We start from the raw sequence: 25,252 nt of genomic DNA, 5'->3' as shown, positions 1-25,252 counted from the left end.
CTGCCCCGCCCACCGCCGCGCCCGGCCCGCGCTCATTGGCCGGAGCGAACGGCCCCGCCAGCGCCGCCCAATCGGAGCCCGGGACTCCCGCCCCCTCCTGGACTAAGGGACCGCGGCTGGCAGCGCCGGAGGGGCCCTCCTTCCCCTGCGGCGGGGCCGACCTTGCCACGCCTCCGGTGTCCTGGGGTCCCCGAAGTCCCAATCGGCTGCGGCGTGGGCCCTTCACCTGAGCCTGCAGGGGACGGTGCTTCCCCGCCAAACCCTTTGCGCCCCATCCCGGCCTGCGGGAGCCAGAGCGCCCCTCCCTCCCGGGCGAGGCGCGGTGCGTGCGAGGGAGGGGCGAGGCCCGGGGAGGAAGGCCTTGAATGGCAGGCCCAGGAGTGTAGCTTCTGCGGGGCGGGGGCAGAGAGGCCGAGAGGTGGCTTAGCATAGAATGAAGTGCTTGCTCGGTGAGCCGGCGACAGGAATGGCCTAGCGAGGGCCGAGGGAGTGGAGGGAACTCAGCAGGACAGTGAGATGACCTTCGCTGTGGCTGTTCCTGGGGACTCTGCCCCCACCTCTTCCCCTAACGCCTCCGCGTGTGAATCCTCTGGCACCACCACTTGCCCCATATCCTTCCCCCAAACCTAACCTCCTGTGTCCCTGTCTCGAAGTGGAGCCAGGAGCCTGGGAGTCACCTGCTGCCTCCCTGTTTCCTGCTCCAACCAGTCCATCTCCAGGCCCTGCCATGCTGCCTCTTAACTATCCCTGGAATCGGCCCACTCCTCTCCACCCCACTTCCACTCCCTTAGCTCAGGCTACCACCATCTTGCCCCTGATTGCTGCAGCAGCCTCCTCCCTGGCCTCCGGCCCCATCCAGTCTCACCTCCTACTAGCCTTTCTCTACCTGGCAGCCAGAGCAAGTTTTCAGGAACACAAGTCCACTGAGAGGCATTTTCTATGGCTTACCCTGAGAACAGGTCTAATCAAGCCCTGTATAACCTTACTCCCAACCACCTGCCTGTTTAACGCCTACTCGTCTTTCAGGGTTCAATTCAATCCTACTTCTGCCTGGAAACCTTCTCCATGACCTCCCCACTTCCAGCATGGGTTAGTGGCCCCACACAGGTACTTCCTTGTACCTGGCATCTGTTTACCTGCCTGTTCCTCATCAGGACTGGGAGCTCCTCAATGGCAAGCACTGTGCCTGATTCGTCCAGCACACAACCTGTCACATGGCATAGGTGCTCAATGGGTGTTTGTTGAATGAATAATTCCAGCAACTTCTGGGTGTGGCTTTTGACCTCATACTTCAGGATAGCAGCTAGAGCTCCAGCAATCACATACGCATTCCAGGCAGTGGAGTGGAGAAAAGGATGAAGAAGAGGGCAGAGGGTCTGCACCAGCTCTCTTTTCAGGAAAGTTCGCAGAAGTTGCCACATGGCACTTTCACATACACCACTTGAGCTTACTTACGTGACCAGACCCAGCTGCAAGAGGAAGCTGGGAAATGCAACTTCCATTCTGGGCAGCCACATGCCCAACCAAGAACCAAGGACTGAATTGCTACAGGGAGAACAGATATCCGGAACAACTAGTGGACGCCACCATTGAGAGGGTGGATAGATTGAGGGGCAGAGCTCGACTGTATGCCAGGCGCTGTTTACAGGTCTTTCCTCAACCCTGCTAAAAGCTATTATTGTCCGGGTGCAGTAGCTCATGCCTGTAATCCCAGCACTTTGGAAGGCTGAGGTGGGGGCGTATCATTTGAGCCCAGGAGTTTGAGAACAGCCTGGTCCACATAGTGAAACTCTTGTCTCTATTAAAAAAAAAAAAAAGCTGTTATTATCCTTGACTCACAGAGGAGGCTTGGAGAGTTAAGCCACTTCCCCCAAGGACACACAGTGAACTGTGGCAGAGCTGCAGTTGAAACTTGTCTTCTCCTTGCCCACCAGACAGGCTGGAAAGTCAGGAAAGGGTGTGTCCTAGGAGCTGCTGGAAGGAAATCCGTTGACAAGGAGGGCTTGGACAACAATGTCAGAAGCTGTCAGGCCAAGCAGGATATGGGGCCCAAGTGTCTGCTTAGACCTGGCAACCAGGACACTGCCAGTGACCTTGGCAAGGGCACCTAGGAGAAGTGGTTGGGGTGGAGGCCAATTGCAGAGGGAAGTGTGGACTGGTCTTTCTGGAAGGGTTGCAGTGAGGGGAGAGGGGGCAGAGCTGCTGGGGAACCTGGGCCAGGAGGAGGCAGGAGAGGGGGACAGATGTAGGGGTAGGAGAACGGAGGTGGCTTCTGCTGGGCAGCCTCTGGGCTGGGTGGTGAGGCGAATACAGAGGAGGGACCCTTTTCTGCTCACTCGGAAGGGAAGGGGGCAGGAAGTGCAAAAGCAGGTGTGTCTGGAGAAAGAAGAGGGGGGCAGAAGAGGAAGTTCCAGTCTTATAAAATCTAAGTGATGGATCTTGGTTGGGGAAGAGGGCAGAAGGCCAAGGCCCTGAGGCAGATGGCAGGGGCTGGCCTGTGTTGTCCATTCTGGTAGCCACTAGTTACATGTAACTATTTAAATTAATTAAAAGTAAATTGGGCAGTCATGGTGGCTCCCGCCTGTAATCCCAGCACTTTGGGAGGCTGAGGCAGGTGGATCACCTGAGGTCAGGAGTTTGAGACCAGCCTGGTCAACCAAGGTGGTGAAACCCCGTCTCTACTAAAAATACAAAAAAAAAAAAAAAAAAAAAAATTAGCCAGGCGTGGTGGCGGGCACCTGTAATGCCAGCTACTTGGGAGACCGAGGCAGGAGAATTGCTTGAACTCAGGAGCTGGAGGCTGCAGTGAGCTGAGATCGTGTCACTGCACTCCAGCCTGGGCAACAGAGCAAAATTCCGTCTCAAAAAAAAATTGATTAATTAATTAAAGGTAAATAAAATACAAATTTCATTTCCTTGGCTGCATATTTCCACCGAGGCCACCTGTGGCTTTTGGGTACCCTATTGGACAGCATAGATAGAGAATGTTTCCATCATTCCAGAAGGTTCTACGGGACGGCACTGGTCTAGATGGAGCATGGTGACTGGGTGGGGGACGCTGCCCAGAGATCCTACCTGGCTATAAATCCAGGCCTGAGGTCATGCCCACAGCAGGGCTCTCCACACAGCCTCAGTCAAGTCCCTCCTCCCCTCTTTGGGATTCCCCCAGATCTCCCTCCTGGCACAGGCAGCCCCTTCCTCCCCACTGTTTCACGAGGCCACTCCTGGGGTTCTCTACTTGTCCCACTGCCAGGCCTCTCACAGCTGTGGAGGGTTGGGAAGAGTGCCAGTGTTCAGGGATGTGCCAAGATGGCAACCCGTGGACAGAGGTGAGCTGACCTCTCCACCCAGCGCTGACCCTGCTGGGCTCCGGGCGTATGAGTCGGCTCACTGGTCCCCACGGGCAGATCCAGAGGGATCTCAGAGATTGCCCGGCTCAGCCCCACATTTCACAGACGAGCACACTGTTTCAGAAAGGTCTGGAAAGAAAGCACGGACGGCAGAGGTTTGTCCTCATTCCCTTTATTGTACTCCACCCCTCGCTTCCCCCAGACCTTCTGTTCAGACAGAGCCAGGCAGGCCTTGGGAGCTGGGGCTGAGCCACAGGCAGGGAGCCCAGGATTTGGCTGGGGCTCCCACCCCAACCCGAGGTAGCTGAGTAAGGATTCATGGCTAGGAGGGCTGTCCTGGCCTGGCACGCTTGGAGAGAAGCCTTTCCCTGTGGAGGTGACATGGCACAGACCATGTGTGTGTGCTTGGGGGTGTAGATGTGTGTAGATGGTTGTGTTTGCAGGGCCCAAGCTGTTCGCATACACACTGTGGAAGGATGCTGTGTGCACGTAGGTGGTGTGTACACTGGGTTGTGTGCCTGAGACACCATGTGGCACGTGAGCACACAACACACACGCTGAAGGTGTTTGAGACCCTGTCCAGTGTCTGCACCTGCCAGGAAGTGCAGGCTCAGGGCTAAGTCTGACTCCCGCTCAGGAGCTTAGAGTCAGAAAGTTCGAGGACAGCACTTCTTAAACTTAGGTCCCAGAATGGCCTGGGGAGTTTGCCATCCATGCAGATGCTATGGCCAGCCCTGGAGCTTTCGGTTCAGGAGGTCTGGGGTGGGCCCAGGAGCTCTCATTGTTGATAAGTTCCCCAGGGAAACCGAAGGCCAGGAGGAAACAGGGCTCAAGCAGGGCTGCCTAACAGAACTTTCTTCGATGGTGAAAATGCCCGGAGCTGTCCAGTATGGCAGCCACTAACCACATGTGTCTACTGAGCAGTTGAAATGTGGCTAGTTCAACTGAGGAATTGAATTTTGTGTTTCATTCTATTTTATTTTAGTTTAATTTAGTCACCTATGGTTACTGACTGCCACATTGGAGAGCACAGATCTAGAGAAATGGAGGCAGCGGGTTGGATAATGAGAGTCCAGAGAGAGAAGCACGAAGCTAGGGTACAGGTGTGTGGGAGGGTCCTGCCCAGCCCCAGCCCTTCCCCACCAGGAGCAGCTGAGGCTACGGTAGGGCTCCCTCAGGGGGTGTGGAGTTGGAGCCAGAGCTCAGATTTGCACAGGTCTCTCCGAGTATGCACCCTGAGCGTCTGGCAAACTGCTCTCTGCCTGGCTGAGAGGGTAGGAGACTTCCTGAGGAGGCCCCTCTGCCCTGGCTGGGACCCACCAGGGCCCCAGGCTAAAGCCTCACGCTGCACCCAGTCAGGAGTCAGGGGCTGAGCATCAGGATGTCCTCATGTTCTCCTGCAGGCCCAAGGTGGAGCTGGTGGCTGCGAGGTCACGCTCATCCTGTGTATGTGGTGCAAGGGTTGGGGGATACAAGTCAGTGCTGGGGAAGCAGCTGCCCACGCCCCCCCTCCCAACACAGACACACGCGCCGGAGGCCTTCGAAGGGCCTGGCTCAGGGGGTTCTCTTACCGCCCCTGGCCCCATGTCCTCAGCGTACTTGAACTTCTTCTGCTTGTAGTAGTGCCTCTTGGGCAGGATGTGAAGCAGCAGCAGGTCACAGAGAACTGTGGCCTGGGGTCAGGGAAGGGCACAGAGACAGCGTGGGAATCCGGGGGTGGGTACAGAGCCCTCCACATCCCACCTCAGTCCCTGGTGTTGTGGCCCTGGCTGGATCTGACCTCGCTGGAGGCCAGTTTCCTGGAGGGTGGATGAGGTCCTTCAGGACTCTCAGGGGACCAAGATGGTTCCACCCCAACTCTGTCCTGCCCCAGCTCTGGGCCTTGGTTTTCTTAGATCTACTGTAGGTGGTGGGGTAGGCAGCTGCTGGCTCAAAAATGATAGACAGTTAGGGTCAAGTTTTAGGGTGAGGGACGTCTTGCTGCTACTGAGTTGCAGAAGAGGAGGGGCCGACCCCAGCACAGTGAGCCGGTGACCCCAGCACTTACCACCCCAAAGATGCCAATTCCAGAGCCGATGGTGGTCATCGTGGGAATGATATCAAACTTCCCGGCCTGGTGACAGGACCCAGGGAGAGAAGGGCTAACCATCAGGAGGGGCCCAGCTGGAAAAGGCCAGACCTGGGACAAGGGGACTTCCCCACTCTCGGCTGTGAACTGTCCCCGCCTCGGACTCCACGTGGGGCACCAGCTGCTGGTCAGTAGACCTGGGTTTTGACCTTGGCTCTGCCTCCCTGGGCCCAAGGAGACTGTGGGGGAGGCATGGCCACAGGTTGCAAAGCCCTGCCCTGGACATGCCCCATGCCCCATCTGTTATTAGAAGGAAAACTGCTGAATGAACCCACCCAACTTCCGGTTGTCTGTAACTGTAGATGCCCAAAGGTACTCACAGGAGCTGAGAATGTGTCTCAGCTGCCACCACCCTCACGCTGGACACTCACCTTGCCGTCCACCAGGATGTCAAAGCGAATCCCAAACACCTTGAAGAGATGACGGTAGTTGGTCCCGTTCTCCACAAAGTGCCTGGCAAACCTTGGGGAAGGGATGAGGTGGCAGGAGGGTGATGGAGGGGACTGTCTTCGGTCTGGAGTTCTTAGTGCATCAGGGATGCAGGAGGTTTAATGGTCTCTGAATACGGCCCCATCCCCAACCCTGGGCAGGATCCCAGGCCTCATTCTAGGGAAGTTGTACTCAACTCTTGCCTCAACTCCTTTTTTTTTTTTTTTTTTTTTTCTTGTGAGACGGAGTCTCGCTCTGTTGCCAGGCTGGAGTGCAGTGGCGCGATCTCGGCTCACTGCAACCTCCGCCTCCCGGGTTCAGGCGATTCTCCTGCCTCAGCCTCCCGAGTAGCTGGGACTACAAGCATGTGCCATCATGCCCAGCTAATTTTTGTATTTTTAGTAGAGACGGGGTTTCACCATGTTGGCCAGGATGGTCTCGATCTCTTGACCTTGTGATCTGCCTGCCTCAGCCTCCCAAAGTGCTGGGATTACAGGCGTGAGCCACCGCGCCTGGCCCCAACTCCTTTTTGTTTGTTTGTAAGAGATGGGGTCTCTGCTGGGTGCGGTGGCTCACGCCTGTAATCCCAGCACTTTGGGAGGCTGAGGCAGGCGGATCACGAGGTCAGGAGATCGAGACCATCCTGGCTAACACAGTGAAACCCCATCTCTACCAAAAACACAAAAAATTAGCTGGGCGTGGTGGCGGGCGCCTGTAATTCCAGCTACTCGGGAGGCTGAGGCAGGAGAATGGTGTGAACCCAGGAGGGGGAGGTTGCAGTGAGTTGAGATTGCGCCACTGCACTCCAGCCTGGGGGACAGAGCGAGACTTTGCCTCAAAAAAAAAAAAAAAAAGAGATGGGGTCTCATTCTGTCACCCAGGCTGGAGTGCAGTAGTGTAATCACAGCTCACTGCAGCCTCAGATTCCTGGTCTCAAAGCAATCGCACCTCAGCCTCCCGAGATGCCTGATTACAGGAGTGGGCTGCTGTGCTCAGCCACTGCCCCAGCTCCCAGTGTCAGCAATTTCCCCAGCTAGTCCTGGCTGGGTGGGCCTGAAGGGGTCTGAGACCCAGGGACAGGGGATTTCAGACTTCAATATCTTTCTTCCTGCTGGCTTCCTGCCTGGCCACCCAGGCAGAATGAGAGCTGCCCAGGACCCTCTGCTCTCCTCTGGGGACACTTTCTCAGGCCTGAAGTGTTCTGGGAGTAGAAAAGCCCGCAGGACTACAAGGAAGAATGTGCTGCTGGGGGCCTGGCAGACACCTGAAGTTGAAGCCTGGGGAGAGATTTTTCTCTTCGTACAGTCCATGGAACTGGTAGATGGGTCTGCAGTGCCGTACGTGCCAGTCCAGGTCACAGTGCCAGTCGATGGTGATGCCAACCACTCCACCCTGCCAGGAACACAAGTAGTTAAGATCTGGGATTTCAGGATCAAAAACTCCTGTCTCAGCCGGGCGCAGTGGCTCACACCTGTAATCCCAGCACTTTGGGAGGCTGAGGTGGGTGGATCACCTGAGGCCAGGAGTTCAAGACCAGTCTAGTCAACATGGTGAAAACCTGTCTCTACTAAAAATACAAAAATTAGCCAGGTGTGGTGACGCACGCCTGTAATACCAACTACTTGGGAGGCTGAGGTAGGGGAACCACTTGAACCTGGGAGGCGGAGGTTGCAGTGAGCCAAGATGCATCACTGCACTCTAGCCTGGGCGACAGAGCCAGACTCTGTCTCAAAAACAAAAACAAACAAACAAAAAACCCATCTCACAGCTGGTACTAGCACTCTCTCAAGAACGGAACATTTTGGAGCCAGGTGTGGTGGCTCGCGCCTGTAATCCCAGCATTTTGGGAGGCTGAGGGGGGCAGATCACTTGAGATCAGGAGTTCAAGACCAGCCTGACCAACATGATGAAACCCCGTCTTTACTAAAAAATACAAAAATTAGCTGGGCATGGTGGCGGGCGCCTGCAATCCCAGCTACTTGGGAGGCTGAGGCAGGAGAATCATTTGAACCTGAGAGGCAGGGGTTGCAGTGAGCCGAGATCACGCCATTGCACTCCAGCCTGGGCAACAGAGCAAGACTGTCTCAAAAAATCAACAACAACAACAAAAAAAACTGAACATTTTTTATTTAAGAAAAGATACTGAGAAACTGTTTTGGGGTAGAGGTCCTGTCACCCTCACTAGCCTTCCCTCCCATTACCCTCCACACTCCAGCTCTCTGACCATTTCATATTTATTTATTTATTTTCGCCCTGCTCTTGTAGCCCAGATATGTCCTGGTTATTCCCTTCTGTTTCACTCGTGTGTTTTCTTTGAGAACATTTCTCACTTTATAATCATAAGTTTATTTAATGTGATTATGTATTAACCCATCTCCTCCAAGACCGTAAGCTCCAGGAGGACGAAGCTATCTGTTTCATTCATCATCAACTCCTGAGTTCCTGGCACAGGTCACGGTGTGGGAGGCAAGCAAGCAATTACTGCATTAATTAAAGAAGGAATCTGTAAAGACCTGGACTGGGAAGAAAATGTTTGAGAAAGCGAAGCTCCTCTGGGCTGGGCGGGGCAAGTAATGGGACAGGTGGAGATAGGCTGAGCAACAGGAGAAGAGCTGGAAGGGGTGGCCGGAGAAGGGGGCAGGGAGCTGGGCAACTTGCCAGGAGCCTAGTTACTGAGAAGTTCCAAGTTGAAGATGGCAGGGAGATTTTTTTTTTTTTCTTTTTTGTGAGACGGAGTCTTGCTCTGTCACCCAGACTGGAGTGCAGTGGCATGATTTCGGTTCACTGCAACCTCTGCCTCCCAGGTTCAAGCGATTCTCCAGCCTCAGCCTCCTGAGTAGCTGAGATTACAGGCGCCCGCCACCACGCCCAGCTAATTTTCTGTATTTTTAGAAGAGACGGGGTTTCGCTGTGTTAGCCAGGATGGTCTCGATCTCCTGACCTCGTGATCCGCCCGCCTTGGCCTCCCAAAGTGCTGGGATTGCAGGCGTGAGCCACCGCGCCCGGCCCTGATGACGGAGATTTTTAGGAACAGGGAGGTCTAACATTCAGCATGTGTGTTGCTCCGGCGTCAACCCCCTCCAGGGGTCAGGAAACTGAGGCCCATGGGCCTGATCATGGCCAGGTCCACTGTTCACATATTGTCTGTGGCTGCCCTCTCGCCCTTCCACAGCTGACTTGGGTAGTTGGCACGGAGCCCATATAGCCGGCAAAGCTGAAAATAGTTACTATCTGGCCCTTGAAAGAAAAAGTTTGCTGACCTCCCTTGTAGACAGACAAATGTGTCGTGGTGGGTTATTTCGGTAACATCACAGAAAAGGGATTGATTTCGTTCCTGAATAGGCAACTGCAAGGGCAGGACTAATAAGGAACACGTGCTGCCAGGTGTATGGGCCTCCCACGTGCCAGGCAGTGAGGCACGCCAGGCATACTGCGTCAACTCACTTGACCCTCGGGACAACCCCACGAGATTGGCACCATTATTGCCCCCCCTTGGTGGGTCCAAAAACTCAGACCCACTGAAGTTAAGAGACTTGTCTGAGTTCATACTGCTCGTTTGGGGCAGAGCTGGGATTTGAACCCAGTCAGCTAGTTCTGTGCTCATAGGGACTGCTTCTCCAGAATCCCAGGTGACTGCGAGGATGCCAGGACACAGGATTTCGCAGGGCCATAGGCTATAGGATTCAAGCTGCCTTTTTTTTTTTTTTTTTTTTTTGAGACGGAGTCACTCTGTCGCCCAGGCTAGACTAGTGCAGTGGTGCAATCTCGACTCACTGCAACCTCCACCTCCTGGGTTCAAGCGATTCTCCTGCATCAGCCTCCTGAGTAGCTGGGATTACAGGCACCCACCACCACACCCAGATAATTTTTGTTTTTTTTTTTTTTGGACAGAGTCTTGCTCTGTCCCCCAGGCTGGAGTGCAGTGGTGCGACCTCAGCTCACTGCAACCTCTGTCTCCCAGGTTCAAGCGATTCTCCTGTCTCAGCCTTCCAAGTAGCTGGGATTACAGGCGCATGCCACGACGCCTGGCTAATTTTTTTGTATTTTTAGTGGAGACAGGGTTTCACCATACTGGTCAGGCTGGTCTTAAACTCCTGACTTCAGGTGATCCGCCCACCTTGGCCTCCCAAAGTGCTGGGATTACAGGCGTGAGCCACTGCGCCCCGCTAGTTTTTGTTTTTGTTTTTCTTTTGAGATGGAGTCTTGCTCCATTGCCCAGGCTGGAGTGCAGTGGTGCAATCTTAGCTCACTGCAACCTCCACCTCCCGAGTTCAAGTGATTCTCCTTCCTCAGCCTCCCTAGTAGCTGGGATTACAGGCGCACGTCACCATGCCTGGCTAATTTTTGCATTTTTAGTAGAGAAGGAGATTTCACCATGTTGGCCAGACTGGTCTCAAACTCCTGGCCTCAAGTGATCCACCCGCCTCTGACTCCCAAAGTGCTGGGATTATAGGCATGACCCACCGCACCTGACCAAGCTGCTTTTATCTAGTTTTTTTTTTTTTAAAGCAGGACATCAACAAACATCCAGATGACAAGGTCTGCCCACATCCATTCATTCTGAGCACCTCCTTTGTGCCAGTTCCATGCCAGGACCTGCTGAAGACACAGATCCGACCCTCAGGGGGCCCCAGTATCAGGGGACAGACCCATACATATACTCAGCCCTCACCAAGGAGACTTGGGAAGATGAACTGGGCCTAAAAAGCCTTTATCAGGATCGTGCGGCCCAGCCCTCCCCACCTGCCTGGCACCATGCCTCATACCTTCTCAGCCAGGGTGCTGAAGTTCTGGCCTGACTCTTGCACCACGTAGCCAAGCTGGAAGACTGGGCACAGGGGGTGCAGGGTCTTGTGATAGAGGCAGGTCTTCATGTAGGCAGCATTCACCTCCTCCACCAGGTTGCGCCTATGGGGGTGGAAGGTGTTGACAGCAGCTGTGTGTCATCCGGGAGGGTGCCCACCACGCCCCAAAGCCTGGGGACCCCTCACAGGCTCCACAATGCCCCTTTGATGCCTTCCATGCCAGCAGGAATGGAGGGAGACAGAGACAGCTGAGAGCTGCCGGAGCAGCCCCAGCCAGCTGCCTGCATTTCTGCCCGAATTTCTCACGCACCTGTTGACCTTGAAGCGTGGAAAGCTGATACTGTTCTTGATGAAAAGAGTGAAGCTCTCGGCCTCTCGGAGAAGGGCAGGGCTGGAGGACACCACACTCACTCACCGCCCCTCCCCAGGAGGCCCCCTGTGTGTCCCACACAGAGCTTGGCATAGCAGGGGGTGGGCCGAGCCTCCGGGACCCGCCTGCAGCCCTGGGCCGGTGGAGGGGTGGGTATGCTCTAACGTGGCCAGGACCCAGGGGAATCTTCAGCCTAGGTTGCGCGGATGGGGTGAGGGTGGGGTCAGAAAAAGGGGTAAAGATCCTTTCTAGACCCAGGCCCCCCTCTGTCTGGCCTGGGACCCTGTTCTTAGCTCCCTGGAAGGTCAGAGTGTTACCGCGGGATGTCGTCATCCACCTCCACGGGGCACCAGCCAAAGATCTCACACGTCTTCATGGTGCCGTTGAAGGCCACACACTTGCCCGTGCGGATGCCTGGGGCCAGAGAGAAAACCCTGGGTGCCTGCACTAAACTGGGGTGTACAGGAGGCCACCCCAGACCCCTTCTCCAGGAGCTCCCAGTGACGGGCCACTCAAGCAAAGGAGCCAAGGACAGAAACGTGGCTGGGTCCGGGACGGGCAGGCCAAGCCTGCGGGGAGGAGGGGACAGGGCAGGAGGGAGTCCCTCCCGGAGGCCACCTCGGCGGGAGGGGTGTGGGGAGAGGCAGGTCAGCGCCAAGCTGGGCCTGCAGGACGCCAGGGCCCACAGCCGGGGGACTGTGGAGGGACAGGAGGAGGCTGACCTTACCTTGGGCCTTCCTCTTGGCCTTCCCAGGGGTACAGCCGCTGTCATCCTTGCATATGCCCCCTTCTGGGTGCTGGGGGAGGCGAAAGCTGCTGGCCCCAGGCCCCTTGGGTGGGGTCCTGAGAAGAGCCCCTCCCGCCCCCAGGGCCCTAGGGAGAGCGTGGGGCAGAGCCTCAGACCTCTCTGGAGTGACGCCTGCTCACAGCCTCCTTCCCCCGTTTCCCCCCACGCTGCTCTGCCGAGGCGCCCCCTGGGCTCATGCCCAGCCGCCCACTGCCAGTGTCAGCTGGGCGGTGGGGGTGGGCATGAAGTCTCGGCACCCTGCCTGGTACACCGTGTGCTGGGCGGGAAGGCTCAGCTCTGCAAGGGTTGACAGTTGCTGTGTGTGAATATGTGCCCCAATTTCCACCACTATGGCCCCTGCAGGAAGCCTCTCTGGCTTCCTCTCCAGTGCCCCTGGAGACTTTCTCTGCACGTCATTTTCCCCTGTGAGTCCCAGAAGGGGGCTGGCGGGCAGAAGTCCTCACCTCTGCGCAGTAGCCTTGAGTCTGCTTCGGGGTCACAATGAAATTGGTCATGACCACGAAGGAGTTGTCCCCCTGGAAGTGAGGGGCAGGGGGAGGGTGGGGTGGGCTGGGAGCTGGGAGAAGAGCCCCAAGGGCCCCACCGCTGCTCCAGCAGAGGCCCCTAGAGCCCACAGGACGCGCAGCAGCCACCACACCCCCTGCCACCAACATGGGGTGATATCACCAGGCTGCTTCTGCCCGGCATTCACAGAGGTCCAGAGAGAAAGAGGAGCTGGGCTGGTCCCACAGGGACGTGGGACAGAGTCCCACCCAGCTCTGAGACAGGCCCTGTGAGGGGAAGGTGCAGCCCTGAGCCAGCTCACCTGGGCTGGGAAGACGTAGTCAGCCACGTCCCAGACCTGGGGGCCGAGGCCAGGGAGCTGGGTCACGGCCAGGCCCTTGAGTTTCACAGACACACTGCTGATGAGGCCGCTCGAGGTCTGGTAGCCCTTCTCGTAGAGAAACACCCACCTGTGCGGGTGGGGACAGAGGGGGAGTTGTGGTTCTGGCACCAGCTGGACCCGTCACACGCTTTCCCGCGCCCTCCCCAGATGTGCCTCTGAGCCACCATCTGCTCCTACAGCTCCCGCCTTGGGCTAGAGGCAGGACAGCCTCCCCTGCCTCCCCCTGCTGGCCGGGGCCTGAAGTTCCACGGTGCTTTTCACTAGGAAAATGCTAATTCAGGACGGGCATGTCATCCCAGCATTTTGGGAGGCCGAGGCGGGTGGATCACCTGAGGTCAGGAATTTGAGACCAGCTTGGCCAACATGATGAAACCCTGTCTCTACTAAAAATACAAAAATTAGCGTGGCATGGTGGTGGGTGCCTGTAATCCCAGCTACCTGGGAGGCTGAGGCAGGAGAATCGCTTGAACCCAGGAGCCGGAGGTTGCAGTGAGCCGAGATCGCACTATTGCACTCCAGCCTGGGCGAGAAGAGCAAAATTCTGTCTCAAAAAAAAAAAAAAAGAAAGAAAGAAACTGCTGATTCAAATGCTCTTTCCGATCCTTTTCCAAGAACAGAGTTTGCTGGGGCCTGGAGGCCAAGCCTCTCAGACCCCAATCCTTCCCAGGGTGCTCCTCCTTCCGGAGGTCCCAGCAGAGCACGAAAGCTGAGAATATGGTCTTCAATGCCTAACAGTCTGGGTCTAAATCCCAGCTCCACTACTTACTGTGGAAGTTGCGGTAAGCTAGTCAATCCCCCTGTGCCTCAGTTTCCTCATCTATAAAATGGGAATAACAACAGTACTTCTCTTTTTTTTTTTTTTTTTGAGATGGAGTCTCGCTCTGTCGCCCAGGCTGGAGCGCAGTGGCGCAATCTTGGCTCATTGCAACCTCCTACTTTCTGGTTCAAGCGATTCTCCTGCCTCAGCCTCCTGAGTAGCTGGGATTATAGGCACGTGCTACCGTACCCAGCTAATTTTTTGTATTTTTAGTAGAGATGGTGTTTCGCCATGTCGGCCAGGATGGTCTCGATCTCTTGACCTCGTTATCTGCCTGCCTTGGCCTCCCAAAGTGCTGGGATTACAGGCATGAGCCACCACGCCCGGCCAACAATGGTACTTCTTGTAATGATCAAGTGAGTGAGTTCATACACGTAGAAACACTCAGAATGGGGATGGCACAGAATGAATGCAGTATAGACATTAGTTGTTATTATGATCCAGCTATGCTGGGACAACCTGGGAGACAGTGAGGAAAACAGAGCAGGGAGGTGGTCCTCTGGAGGGCTTGCAGAGTCCAGCCCCTCGGTCGAGGCACTGTGGGAGTGGCTTAGTCGGGAGGTCTTCCAGCTTTCTTGGGAAATTCTGGCCTTGCCTTCCCAGCATTGAGCAGTCTCGTTCCTTTGGATTCTCCACTTTCAGTCTGGAAGGTTCCGTGGAGCTAAACTCCCTCCTAACTCCCCAGGAGTTGGGCAGATGACCAAGGCTTGCCAATCAATGTTCCATCCCCCTAGTAACAGTGACGGATCTAAGGACACGCACATGATCTGAGGAGTTTCAGCAATGAGGCCAGGACTTTTCTGGGAATTGCCAGGAAAGAAACAGCCTGTCTACTGAGTGGCTAAGCAGGGCGGCTGCAAGATGAAAACTATGGTAGTCATCTTTGCCAGCTTCTGGAGAGAGCAATCCTGACAACGAAGCTCTCCTAGAGGAAAGCCAGGCCAGGAGATGCAGAGGGGCAGAATCCTGACAATGTTGTTTGAGTACCTGGATTCAGCCATACCTGAAGCATACTTGAAAAATCTACTTCTGGACTTTTCCGTTACATAAACCAATAAATGTCCTTCCTTTATTTAAGCCAGTTTGGATTTGGTTTCTGTTGCTTGCAAATGAAATAGTCCTGGATAACACTCTTCTCCAGGCTGTGGCCCCTTCCTCAAGGAAAGACTCTTTGTGGAGATTCAGGGTAACGTGTGTGTGTGTGTGTGTGTGTGTGTGTGTGTGTGTGTGTTGGGGTATGGGATGTGTGGCTGTATACCTGCAGGGCAAATCTGTGAGTGCACCTGTGGCCAGATGTGTCCCTCCCCACTCCTTACCCTACCCCGAGCTCACCTGTCCAAGGGGAGCTCAAAGCAATGGACTCCCTTCTCCTTCCCCCAGGGCTCAGATCTGGTAACAGAACTCTCCAGGCCTCTTAGTCCCAGAGTCACCTCTCTCCCTGCTGCAGGCCCCAGGGAGGCCACCCACCAATGTCCTCTTCTTTCTTCTCATGGCCCACCCACCTCTTCTCCAAGCCCCCTCTCACCTTGGCACTGGGGCCAAGCCACATGCTCCCGAAGCCTAAGCTTGGTCACTGCTGTCCCCTGCAGGTCCCAGACAGCAACAGGTGGAGGCATGACAGAGGCCTCTGATCCTCAGTGTCCTGAGTCTGTCACGCTGCCTCCAGCCCCATCAGGGAGAGCGAGGGCATCGCCCATCCCCCCACTGCCCTCCTTGGGCCCTTCCTCCAGGAAGGCCTCTGGTTCTGTGTGCAAGCCAGAAGGAGCTGATGCAGGGGGGAGGAGGAGCCTCTCCATGTCCTGAGCCCCTCTGCAGGACAGGCACTGACCTCCGTCTCGGCACCTTCCGCCCCAGCAGCTTAGCAACGTCTCTATCTTTGCCCAAGACCAACTTATAACAGACAGGGAAGCTGAGGCCTGCAGGAGTGGCGGTCTCAAGTGTCCCCAAGCTTGAGGCACCCAGCCCAGGACTCAGCCCACCTCCACTGAGCAACACTGGCTTCCACGTGTCTCCCAGGAGGCGAGCACAGAGGGGAGACAGAACCACCTGGAGCCCACACGCCGGGGCTGATGCACTCAGCGTGCAGCTGTGTCTGCCCTTGGAGCTGCTGGTCCTGAGGGTCGAAGGGAAAGGTCGGTCAAATCTGGCATTCATGACCTCAACTCTGGTGATAATAGAATGACTATGGGCTGGGCGTGGTGGCTCGCGCCTGTAATCCCAGCACTTTGGGAGGCCAAGGCGGATGGATCACCTGAGGTCAGGAGTTCAAGACCAGCTTGGCCAACATGGTGAAACCCTGACTCTACTAAAAATACAAAAATTAGCCGGGCGTGGTGGTGGCGGGCGCCTGTAATCCCAGCTACTTGGGAGGCTGAGGCAGAGACTTGCTTGAACCTCGGGGGCGGAGGTTGCAGGGAGCCAAGATTGCACTCTGTGCTCCAGCCTGGGCAACAGAGTGAGACTCTGTCTCAAAAAAAACAAAAAGTAATAATAGAATCACTATGGTGCCAGGCCCACTCCTCCAAAGCCATGCCTTGATCTGGCCTTGTCGTCACCACCCTGGGAAGACAACCAAGAGGGCCTGATGTCAGACACAGGCGTTTTCAGAAGCCTCTCCCCTTCCAGAAATAACCCTCACCATGCTTTCTACCTTGTCATCGGCAATCCCCCGTCCTGGGGCTCTCCAGTGGCTTTCCCATGGAAAAGGCCACATGGTGGAGTGGCTGAGGGTCAGGTGCCAGCCCTGCTGCTCCCCAGCTGTGTGGCTTCAGGCTAGAGACTACACCTCTCTGAGCTCTGGTTTTCTCAATGAAACAGAGGTGACGCCACCTACGTCAAAGGTGCTGCTTACTCAGTAAGTGTTTAGTGAGGCCCTACTACAAACTCAGCCTGGGCCCCAGGAGACGGAAGCGTCTAGGTAAGTGTTTGGGGGAAGCTCCTATGAGTTCTTTTTTTTTTTTTTTTTGAGATGGAGTCTCAGTCTGTCCCCCAGGCTGGAGTGCAGTGGCGCGATCTCAGCTCACTGCAACCTCCACCTTCCAGATTCAAGCGATTCTCCCGCGTCAGCCTCCCGAGTAGCTGGAACTACAGGTGCGCCCCACCACGCCCGGCTAATTCTTTGTATTTTTAGTAGAGACAGGGTTTCGCCATGTTGGTCAGGCTGGTCTGGAACTCCTGACCTTGTGATTCCCCCCGCCAGCCTCCCAAAGTGCTGGGATTACAGGCGTGAGCCACCGCGCCCGGCCTCTATGAGTCCCTCTTAAGGAAATTAGCACAGTGCCTGGCACTCAGTGGGCACATACAACGAAAACCTCCCATTTTCACTGTTCTCTGTTCCTCCTTCACAAATTCCTCTTTCAATGTTGATCCGCCCCCATTCCCTGAGTGAGCTGCCTCAGACGTGCTGTGTCCCCAGAATTCTATCTCCAGACTGCACTCTCCCCTGAGATTCAATTCCACACATTCAGTCATTCAACAAACATGAGCCGGGTGTGGTGGCTCAGGCCTGTAATTCTAGCACTTGGGGAGGCTGAGCAGGGAGGCTCACCTGAGGCCAAGAGTTAGAGACCAGCCTGGGCAACATAGTAACACCCTGTCTCTACTAAAAAACAGAAACAAACACGTATTTATCCAGCCCCTATTCATGTGCCAAACACTGTTGAACAAAACAAACACAAAAGTGAACAAAACAAGCAAAAATCTCTCACCCAAGGGTCTTATACAGATGCTCCTCGAATTACGACGGGGCTATAACCTGATAAACCCATCCTGAGTCAAAAAGGCTCTTAATACCCCCAATAAGCCCACCATAAGGTCAGAAAATCCTAAGTCAAACCACGCTAAGTCCAGATGATCCTCAACTTACAATGTGGTGATGTCCTGATACATTCTTTTATTTTTGTTTGAGACAGAGTCTCACTCTATCTCCCAGACTGGAGTGCAATGATGTGATCTAGGCTCACTGCAACCTCTGCCTCCTGGGTTCAAGCGATTTTCCTGCCTCAGCCTCCTGAGGAGCTGGGATTACAGGCGCACACCAACACGCCTGGCTAATTTTTGTATTTTTTGTAGAGACGGGGCTTCATCATGTTGGCCAGGCTGGTCTTGAACTCCTGACCTCAGGTGATCCACCCACCTCTGCCTCCCAAAGTGCTGGGATTACAGGCGTGAGCCACTGTCCCCGGCCTACGAAATCTATTTCGTGCCAAGCACTAACCACTATACTAACCACTATACAGACAGAAATTCAACTGGATCAACCTGAACTCTTCATCTCCCTTTAGAATTTGTTCCCCTGTGTCCTCGTCATGGAGAATGGTGCTGTCCTCACCCTATCACCCAGGCTCAACACCTGGGCAGCATCCTCACAGTCACCGTCCCCATCATGCCCACATTCATTGGGTCCCCCAGTCCTTCTGGTCCTCCCTCGGCTTTCATCTAAGGACCCAGAAGGGCTGGTTGTGGGAAGGCTGAGACACTGGAGGAGCTGGTACAGGTACGGGGGCAGCTCTGGCATGGGTTGGGAGGACAAGCCAGGTGGCTGGTGGGACACAGGGTATGGCCATGGGCCACAGGCAGGAGTTGACCAGATGGGGCATGTGTGCTGTCGGGGAGCAACAGCCTTGGGGAGGGGCATGAGCAGACGCCAGGCCTGGGAGGGAATGTGCTCAGAACTGGGGCCCACCCTGAGGCCCCCATGCAACCCACAGACAAGTCGAGGGGCATCTGGGTTAAGTTCCTTGAGTGCAGGATCATGGTTTGTTTTGTTCACTTCTGTATTTTTAGTGTCTAGAACAGTGCTTGGCACATAATAGGAACTCGATAAACACTGTGTGTTGAATGACTAACTGAATGTGGAATTGAATCTCAGGCCAACGATTTGTGTTTTTAATTGTTTTATTTTTATTGTTATTTATTTATTTTTGAGACAGGGTGTCACTCTGTCCTCCAGGCTGGAGTGCACTGGTGCAGTCGTGGCTCACTGCAGCCTCAACTTTTCAGGCTCAGGTGATCCTCCCACCTCAGCCTCCTGAGTAGCTGGGACTGACTACAGGCACGCACCACCACACTCGGCTAATTTTTTTTTTTTTTTAGATACAGGGCCTCACTGTGTTGGCCAGGCTGGTCTTGGACCCCTGAGCTCAAGTGATCCTCTCACTTTGGCCTCCCAAAGTGCTGGGTTTACAGGCGTGCACCATGGCACCCGGTCTGTTTTTCATTTTTTTTTTTTGAATACGTCACCTACCTCTAAAAACCAAGCGGTTTCTTTCATGCATAAATCTCACTTCCCACTTCTCTTGAGACGTCAGAAGCTCTGGCTGTGCTAGGTGTTACGTGCTGCGGCAACAATGGGCAGAAGCTGAGCAGGGGCTGCCCCAGGGGTGAGGCCTGCCGGGGTGACGCCCTCTGTCACCCGTGCTCACTGCCTCTGCCTTGGGTCCAGCCCCGTCCCCCCTTCCCATCCCTGCGGCCTCTTCACAGCTGTCCTGCCTCTGGCCCCCACACCCACCCCTGCCTGCCCCAGGCCCTCCCCTGCTAGACATCCTTCCTTGGCTCCCTTCTGCCTGCAGAAGAAATCCGGGTGCCTCAGCCCGGTGTTCAAAGGCTTTCGCCATCGCCCCTGCTCTCCCTTTCACATCCTCTCCCTTGGGCTCCTTTTATGCCCCCTTCAGCCTAGTCCCAGTGACACCTTCTCTATTCCTCTCCCGCCCCAAGACCTTGGTTCACAGTGACTCTGTTTCCCGACAGGAGAGCCTGGAAGGGGTGGGCACGCAACCAGGCTCCTCCAATCAGGGCATTCCGTTTCCTTGACCACAATGATTGATTGGTTCTGCGGTGGGCACGGGACCCGACCCCGGCCAATAAGGGTTGAGCCTGAGACTTTTGCTGGAGCTCTGGAGAAGGAGCCGCTCTTGTGCCTCGGGAGTGGCTAAGCTGGTGAGATGTCAGCTTGGAGCTGCTGGTGGTCACGTCACCACCATGACGACAAAGAACCTGCCTGAGAATGAAGCCTCCACAGAGGAAAGAAGAGCCAGGAAAGGGAGACAGGTCCTGGACAGCTTCTTTTGAGAACCAAGACTGGACCCGCGGGAATTCCTCATCCCCTCTCCCCTCTAAACCTTACTCCTCCCGTGTCTTCATCCCCGAGGATCCAGCCGGGTCTGAAGCCCGGTTTCAGTTACATAAACCACTGGATACCCCCACCCTTCCTTTTATTTATGTATTCATTTATTTGTTTTTTTTTTTTTTTTGGGATGGAGTCTCACTCTGTTGCCCAGGCTGGAGTCCAGTGGTGCAATCTCGGCTCACTGCCATCTCTGCCCCCCGGGTTCAATCGATTCTCTTGCTTCAGCCTCCCGAGTAGCTGGGATTACAGGCGTGTGCCACCACGCCCAGCTAATTTTTGTATTTTTAGTAGAGACGGGTTTTCACAATGTTGGCCAGGCTGGTCTCGAACTCCTGACCTTAAGTGATCCACCTGCCTTGGCCTCCAAGAGTGCTGGGATTACAGGCGTGAGCCAACGCATTCGGCCCACCTTTCCTTTTAAATCTGTTTGATTGGGCTTTTGGCACAGGAACCAAAGGAGTCTGGCTAATTTACCCTCAGTTCCTCCCTCTCCCTCTCTCCATTCCATGTCCCACCTCTGTTCCCCGGCACAGCACCAGGCATGGAGAAGATGCTGCAGAAACGGTCCCTGGATGTGTTTCTCCCCGCAATAATTTCTATCCATCCTTCTCCCTGATTGGTGCACTCTGATCTCCACTTGGAGATCTCAGAACATGTGATTTCAAGAGGTCTGTGTGGAGGCACAGGGGATGAGTGAGGACTTAGTTGAGAAGAGACCCAGAGGGACTGGAGAGAAAGCTGAGAGCAGACCAGCCCAGCCCACAGCCCCCAGGCCTTTGCTTATGGCTGGTTCCATCAGTGTGTCACCTCCTCCAGGAAGGCCTCCTTGGCTTCCTCCCCAAGCAACGTTCACAAATCCCTGGGAAAGCTCCTCTATGCTACAGCAAAACCACCCCTCTCCTTACCCTGTCCCAGTGTGCCCCAGCATGGCCTGTTGGGTCACAGATAACAGCTCACTGCCTGTACACCGCCAGGGACAGAGAGCTCATCAGCTCTTCGGGGACAGCTCTGGACCATCTTTTTTTTTTTGAGTCTCACTCTGTCACCCAGGCTGGAGTGCAATGGGGCAATCTCAGCTCCACTCCACCTCCAGGGTTCAAGCGATTCTGCTGCCTCAGCCTCCTAAGTAGCTGGGATTATAGGCACGTACCATCACACCCAGCTAATTTTTGTATTTTTAGTAGAGATGGGGTTTCACCATGTTGCCCAGGCTGGTCTCGAACTCCAGACCTCAGGTGTTCCGCCCACCTTGGCCTCCCAAAGTGCTGGGATTACAGGCGTGAGCTACCGTGCCCAGCTGTAATTACTTCTTGCCTCCTTTCTGTTTGGGATTCCCACCTCATCAAACTGTTTAGGTACTAGGAGTTCTTAGTAGTTTTTCTCTGATTTTGAATCCTTTCCTCCTGAACTTTCAGGATCAGCTGGACCCTCATCTGGCTTCTGCAGCGGCATCATCTCTGCCACCACCTTCTCACTTTCTGAAGGCAAGCCCACGATGTGGTGGAAACTGCCAGTGAATGCAGCGTCCATTCTTTGCTGATATGGGGACTCTCCTTCTCGATTCATTCTCGTCTCCTGCCTCTGCGCTGAAGTGAGAAGCAGATTCGAGGTCTTGTCTTTTCTGTTTTTATTTTTCATTTGTTTTATTTATTTATTTTTTTATTGCAGCAGAGGCTCACTCTGTTGCCCAGGCTGGAGTGCAGTGGCGCAATCTCAGATCACTGCAGCCTCCACCTCCCAGGTTCAAGCAATTCTCCTGCCTCAGCGTCCCGAGTAGCTGGGATTACAGGCACGCACCACCACGCCCGGCTAATTTTTTCTATTTTAAGTAGAGACGGGGTTTCACCATGTTGGCCAGGCTGATCTCAAACTCCTGACCTCAGGTGATCCGCCCACTTCGGCCTCCCAAAGTGCTGGGATTACAGCCGTGAGCCACCGCGCCCAGCCTTAACTGAGACCATCTTAACTGGATCTGAAAGAGGGTCAGCTCAGCTCAGCCTCCTGGTCTCAGGCCCACTCGCTGCCTGCACTTGCCTGGGATGTCCTGGAGGAGCATGACTAGCAGAGACCACAGCCTCAGTTTCCCTCCTCAGAGTCTGTGTTCTTGGCATCTCAGCCTTTCTGCTCAGCCTCAGTAACTCTGTCCATTTCTGAGTCTCGGGACCTCCCTCCCTTCGTCTGAGTTGTGCTCCGGCGTTTGTCCCTCTGTCCAGGTCTGTCTCTGTGTCCACCCATCTCCCACCCAGGCTTTGCCCTGTGTCCGGGACACAGGGGCCGCCTGGCTCTTCTCTCATGCTCCTTTCCACCCCCTGGCAGTGCCCACAGGATCAGACATGAAAGCAAAGCCCTCCTCAGGAAACAGCAAAGTGCTGAGCTGAGTGCACTTTAGGGGGTTCCCTTGCAACCCGTGCCCCACGGGCCGGTTAGGAAGCTGAGCCCGGAGATGCCAAGACCAAGTCCAGGCTGGGTCAGGGGTTGGGTTTGCGGCTGTGGGTTCCTGGCTGAGAGGTCAGTGCAGTACCGAGCAGTGGCCAGACGAGGGCGCAAGAGACAGCAGGCGCCACCGCCTGAGCAGGCGCTGGAAGCCTGGGCCTGCAGCCCTCGGGTTGCTGGTGATGAGGGAACCTGCCTTCCTTCCACCCTCCGCTGTGTGACGTGGGCAGGCCAGTGCCCTCTCTCTGAGGAGGTGTCCTTTCCAGAATATCAAGGCTGACTTTGGAGCCATGCAGATGGGTTCAAATCCTGGTTAATCTCTTACTAAGCTGTGAGATCCTGGCTAATCCCTGTGGCCCTGAGCCCCACAGACACCTAGAAGGGCCACATCCATTTGGAAACTGATTAGACACTCTTGGGAGGGAAGACGGGCAGGAGGGCGGTAGTGAGGTCCCCGTCACTGGAGGTATAGGTTCCCGGCTGGGCAGCAGCTTGGGGCATAGGCTACGGCTGGGAATGGGTGGGTCCCTCCAACGCTGACAGCCTGTGACCCACACACAGGAGGGACCTGGTGCCCCTCACACCTGCAGATCTGAAAGCAGAACTAGGGAGCCGCAGGGGCAGAGAGAGGACGACCTTCCCCCAGCCTCTTCCAGCAAGGGTAGGCTGGGCCCGAGCAGACAGCCTCTCCCAGGGAGGGTTAGGAGTGATGCTAATGGTGGACTTCCGGCCCGTGCCGTGCCTGGCATCCCACCATCAGTGCCCAGCAGGAAGGACCCACAGCCCCCTGTGATGGTGAGGAAGGAGAAGGCACAGCAGAGGCCTGGGGGTCAGGAGGGCTCAGCTCCAACCCTGGGTTTGCTGCTGACTTGCTGTGGACCTGGAAACCCCACTGACCCTCTCTGGGCCTCCGTTTCCCTCACAAGCTCAAACAATATCACAGATGTCAAATTAGTTTCTGAACAAGAGAGAGGAGAGGCCAAGGCTGGGGCCTGGCCCTGGGTCCACCTGGCCAGCTTTGAGGTTCTGGGGACTGGTGGGACAGAAGGAGGGCTCTTTTGGATGCCAGAAGTTTCCGGGGGACTAGGACTTCGTGGTCTTTGTTTGGGCCCTGGGTCAGCCTGTCCTGGACTCCATTTAGCAGTTCTGGTTTGGAACCACGGTAAAAATGGGGAGGGCAGAGCTCTCAGAATCACACGGCAAAGGCAGGCAGGGGCTACTGGGCACCCCCAGGACCCCAGCAGGGGCTGAGCCCCCTCCAGTAGCCCTGGGGCCTCCAGGAGCCCTCTGCTCTACTGTCTACTCTACTGTGAGTAGACAAGATGCATCACACACAGGGGACACACATCAGCCACCCAGACACTCGGCCACAGGGCAGACATGGGCACAGCCATATGTACACACGAGGGTGCCCACATGTGGGCACCCAGCCCCAGGGACACACGCCCAGACACATATAGGCACAGAGCTCCGTATGCACACTCACAAGTGTGCCAGCCTCTGCCAGGCCTGTCTTGGCTCCCGAGACAACCAGACCGCAGGAGCATCCCACGCTGCCTCTGATTCTGCACTCCCGGCCCGGCGGACCAGGTCCAGAGATGCCCAGAAAGGAACTATATCATCCCTGAGACCAGAACCAATCTCCGTCCTCCGCCTGACATGCCGGCACTAAGGCACCAGGTCTTCAGTATGTGAGGGTTTCTCTGCTCCAGGGGCCTCAAACGTCCCTGGATGTCCCTCGCTTAGGCAGGGAAGGTGGCAGCAGAGTCTGCCTCTCTCTAACCTCTGTCATATGGGGTGACGGGTTTGGGGATATGGCCTCTGTGTGTCCGTGGCAGCCTGGTTTGGCAGGCGGTCAGAGGTCGAGGACTCAGTGGCTGTGGTTGGTGGGGCCCTGGCCCTGAACACCACTAACCACTCAAAGGAGCCATAACACTGAGCCGGCTCCTCAGAACCCAGAGACTCTGCCTCCTGTTCACTGAAGGCCCCGGGGCAGGCCTTCCCCTCCGGCCTCGTCCCCGTCTCAACAGTGAGTGGGAAGATTTTCTATTCTCGCACAGTGGCTTGCCAGGAAGGCCTTCTCCTGGATGGAGAGGAAGAGGGGCTCGCTGGTGTCACGCAAGGGATCTCAGAGTCTGCAGGAAAGGCCCGGGGTAGGGGCTGGTGCAGGCAGCGGGAGGGGCCCGGACTCACCCGATGACGTAGATCAGGACCACCAGCTGGATCAGTCGGAAGATAACGCCCACCTTCTTATTACGCACCAGCACCATACGGGGGGTGTCATACTCGAAGAGGAAGGCGGCCAGCTCCTCCTGGAACCGCCGTGCCATGGTGGGCCGGCTGGGGCTCAGAACCGAGCCCCCTGCACGGCCTCTGCCCTCAGGGTGAGCCGGGTGCCACCAACCACGTCGATGGTAGAGCTTCTGGGGGCTTCCTGGCCCCTTAGGAAGAGCAGGGCAGCGCAGGTGGGGCCGGAGGACGGGAGCAGAGGTCAGCTGGAGGCACTTGGGTTGGAGAGAGAATCCCTGGGCGGTCAGAGCAGCTCTTGGCCCCTGGAAGGCAACAGACTGCAGGCCAGCCTCGCCCGTGGACAAATAAATTCCCAAAGATAGACGGGGCGGGGCTGGTGGGGCCACCCAGGCCCAGCCCCACTGCCCCTCCTGGCTCTGCGTGGGCCTTGTCGGGCCTCCGGAAACAGGAGTTGTTGGCAGGAAACCACAGGCCACCCGCCACAGGGGCAAAGATAAAGCTCTCAGCCGAGTCCTCAAGTTATCCTCCCCGCAAAACCTGGCAAGATGGAGCTCTGGCCAGGGCCTGGGGGAAGCTGGAGTCTCCTCAGGTTAGGAGCCTCCCCCAACTCCCCTCCACTGCCAGAATCAGACCTCCATCCCCAGCCCCATCCCCATCCACCACCACCCTCCGCCCTCCCCCACCAGGGTTGGCTGCTTCGTCCCTGGGGGCCTGCAGCGAGCAGGGCAGAGAGGAAGGAGGTTCTGAGTTCCAGCCTGCCCTGTGCCCAGTCAACCTCAGTGCTGAGCTGGCATCTCTATCCCCCACCTCTCCTCTCCCACCACCTGTCCTGCCGGGGCCACCATCAGA

General features: G+C 55.9%; 1 protein-coding gene across 1 annotated transcript; it reads right to left on the bottom strand.

The window, feature by feature from the left end:
* Positions 1-3,505: 3,505 nt before the first annotated feature.
* P2RX1 (purinergic receptor P2X 1) lies at positions 3,506-24,751 on the bottom strand. The gene is made up of 12 exons (XM_003277847.4): positions 24,347-24,751; positions 12,696-12,843; positions 12,334-12,405; positions 11,810-11,879; positions 11,400-11,496; positions 11,023-11,103; positions 10,674-10,815; positions 7,172-7,299; positions 5,850-5,940; positions 5,398-5,463; positions 4,922-5,023; positions 3,506-4,792 (listed from the first exon to the last, which is right to left on the bottom strand). Exons 1-12 carry the CDS (start codon positions 24,481-24,483, stop codon positions 4,727-4,729), a joined length of 1,200 nt encoding a protein of 399 aa, XP_003277895.2. The 5' UTR covers positions 24,484-24,751; the 3' UTR covers positions 3,506-4,726.
* Between the last annotated feature and the right edge of the window lie 501 nt (positions 24,752-25,252).

This window comes from Nomascus leucogenys, chromosome 19 (assembly GCF_006542625.1).
Source record: "Nomascus leucogenys isolate Asia chromosome 19, Asia_NLE_v1, whole genome shotgun sequence".
In the NCBI taxonomy this organism is placed as follows: domain Eukaryota; kingdom Metazoa; phylum Chordata; class Mammalia; order Primates; family Hylobatidae; genus Nomascus; species Nomascus leucogenys.
Note: the sequence above shows the minus strand (reverse complement) of the source record. Positions and strands in the feature narration are given on the sequence as shown.

What these genes read in the sequence shown, in the direction of transcription:
- P2RX1 (XM_003277847.4), bottom strand. Translation starts at nt 24,483, where the DNA reads ATGGCACGGCGGTTCCAGGAGGAGCTGGCCGCCTTCCTCTTCGAGTAT. An exon ending in GTCCTGATCTACGTCATCGG is followed by an intron (nt 12,844 to 24,346) that starts GTGAGTCCGGGC and finishes CCACCCGCACAG; the next exon opens with GTGGGTGTTTCTCTACGAGA. An exon ending in TCCCCAGGCTTCAACTTCAG is followed by an intron (nt 5,941 to 7,171) that starts GTGTCTGCCAGG and finishes CCCTTCCCCAAG; the next exon opens with GTTTGCCAGGCACTTTGTGG.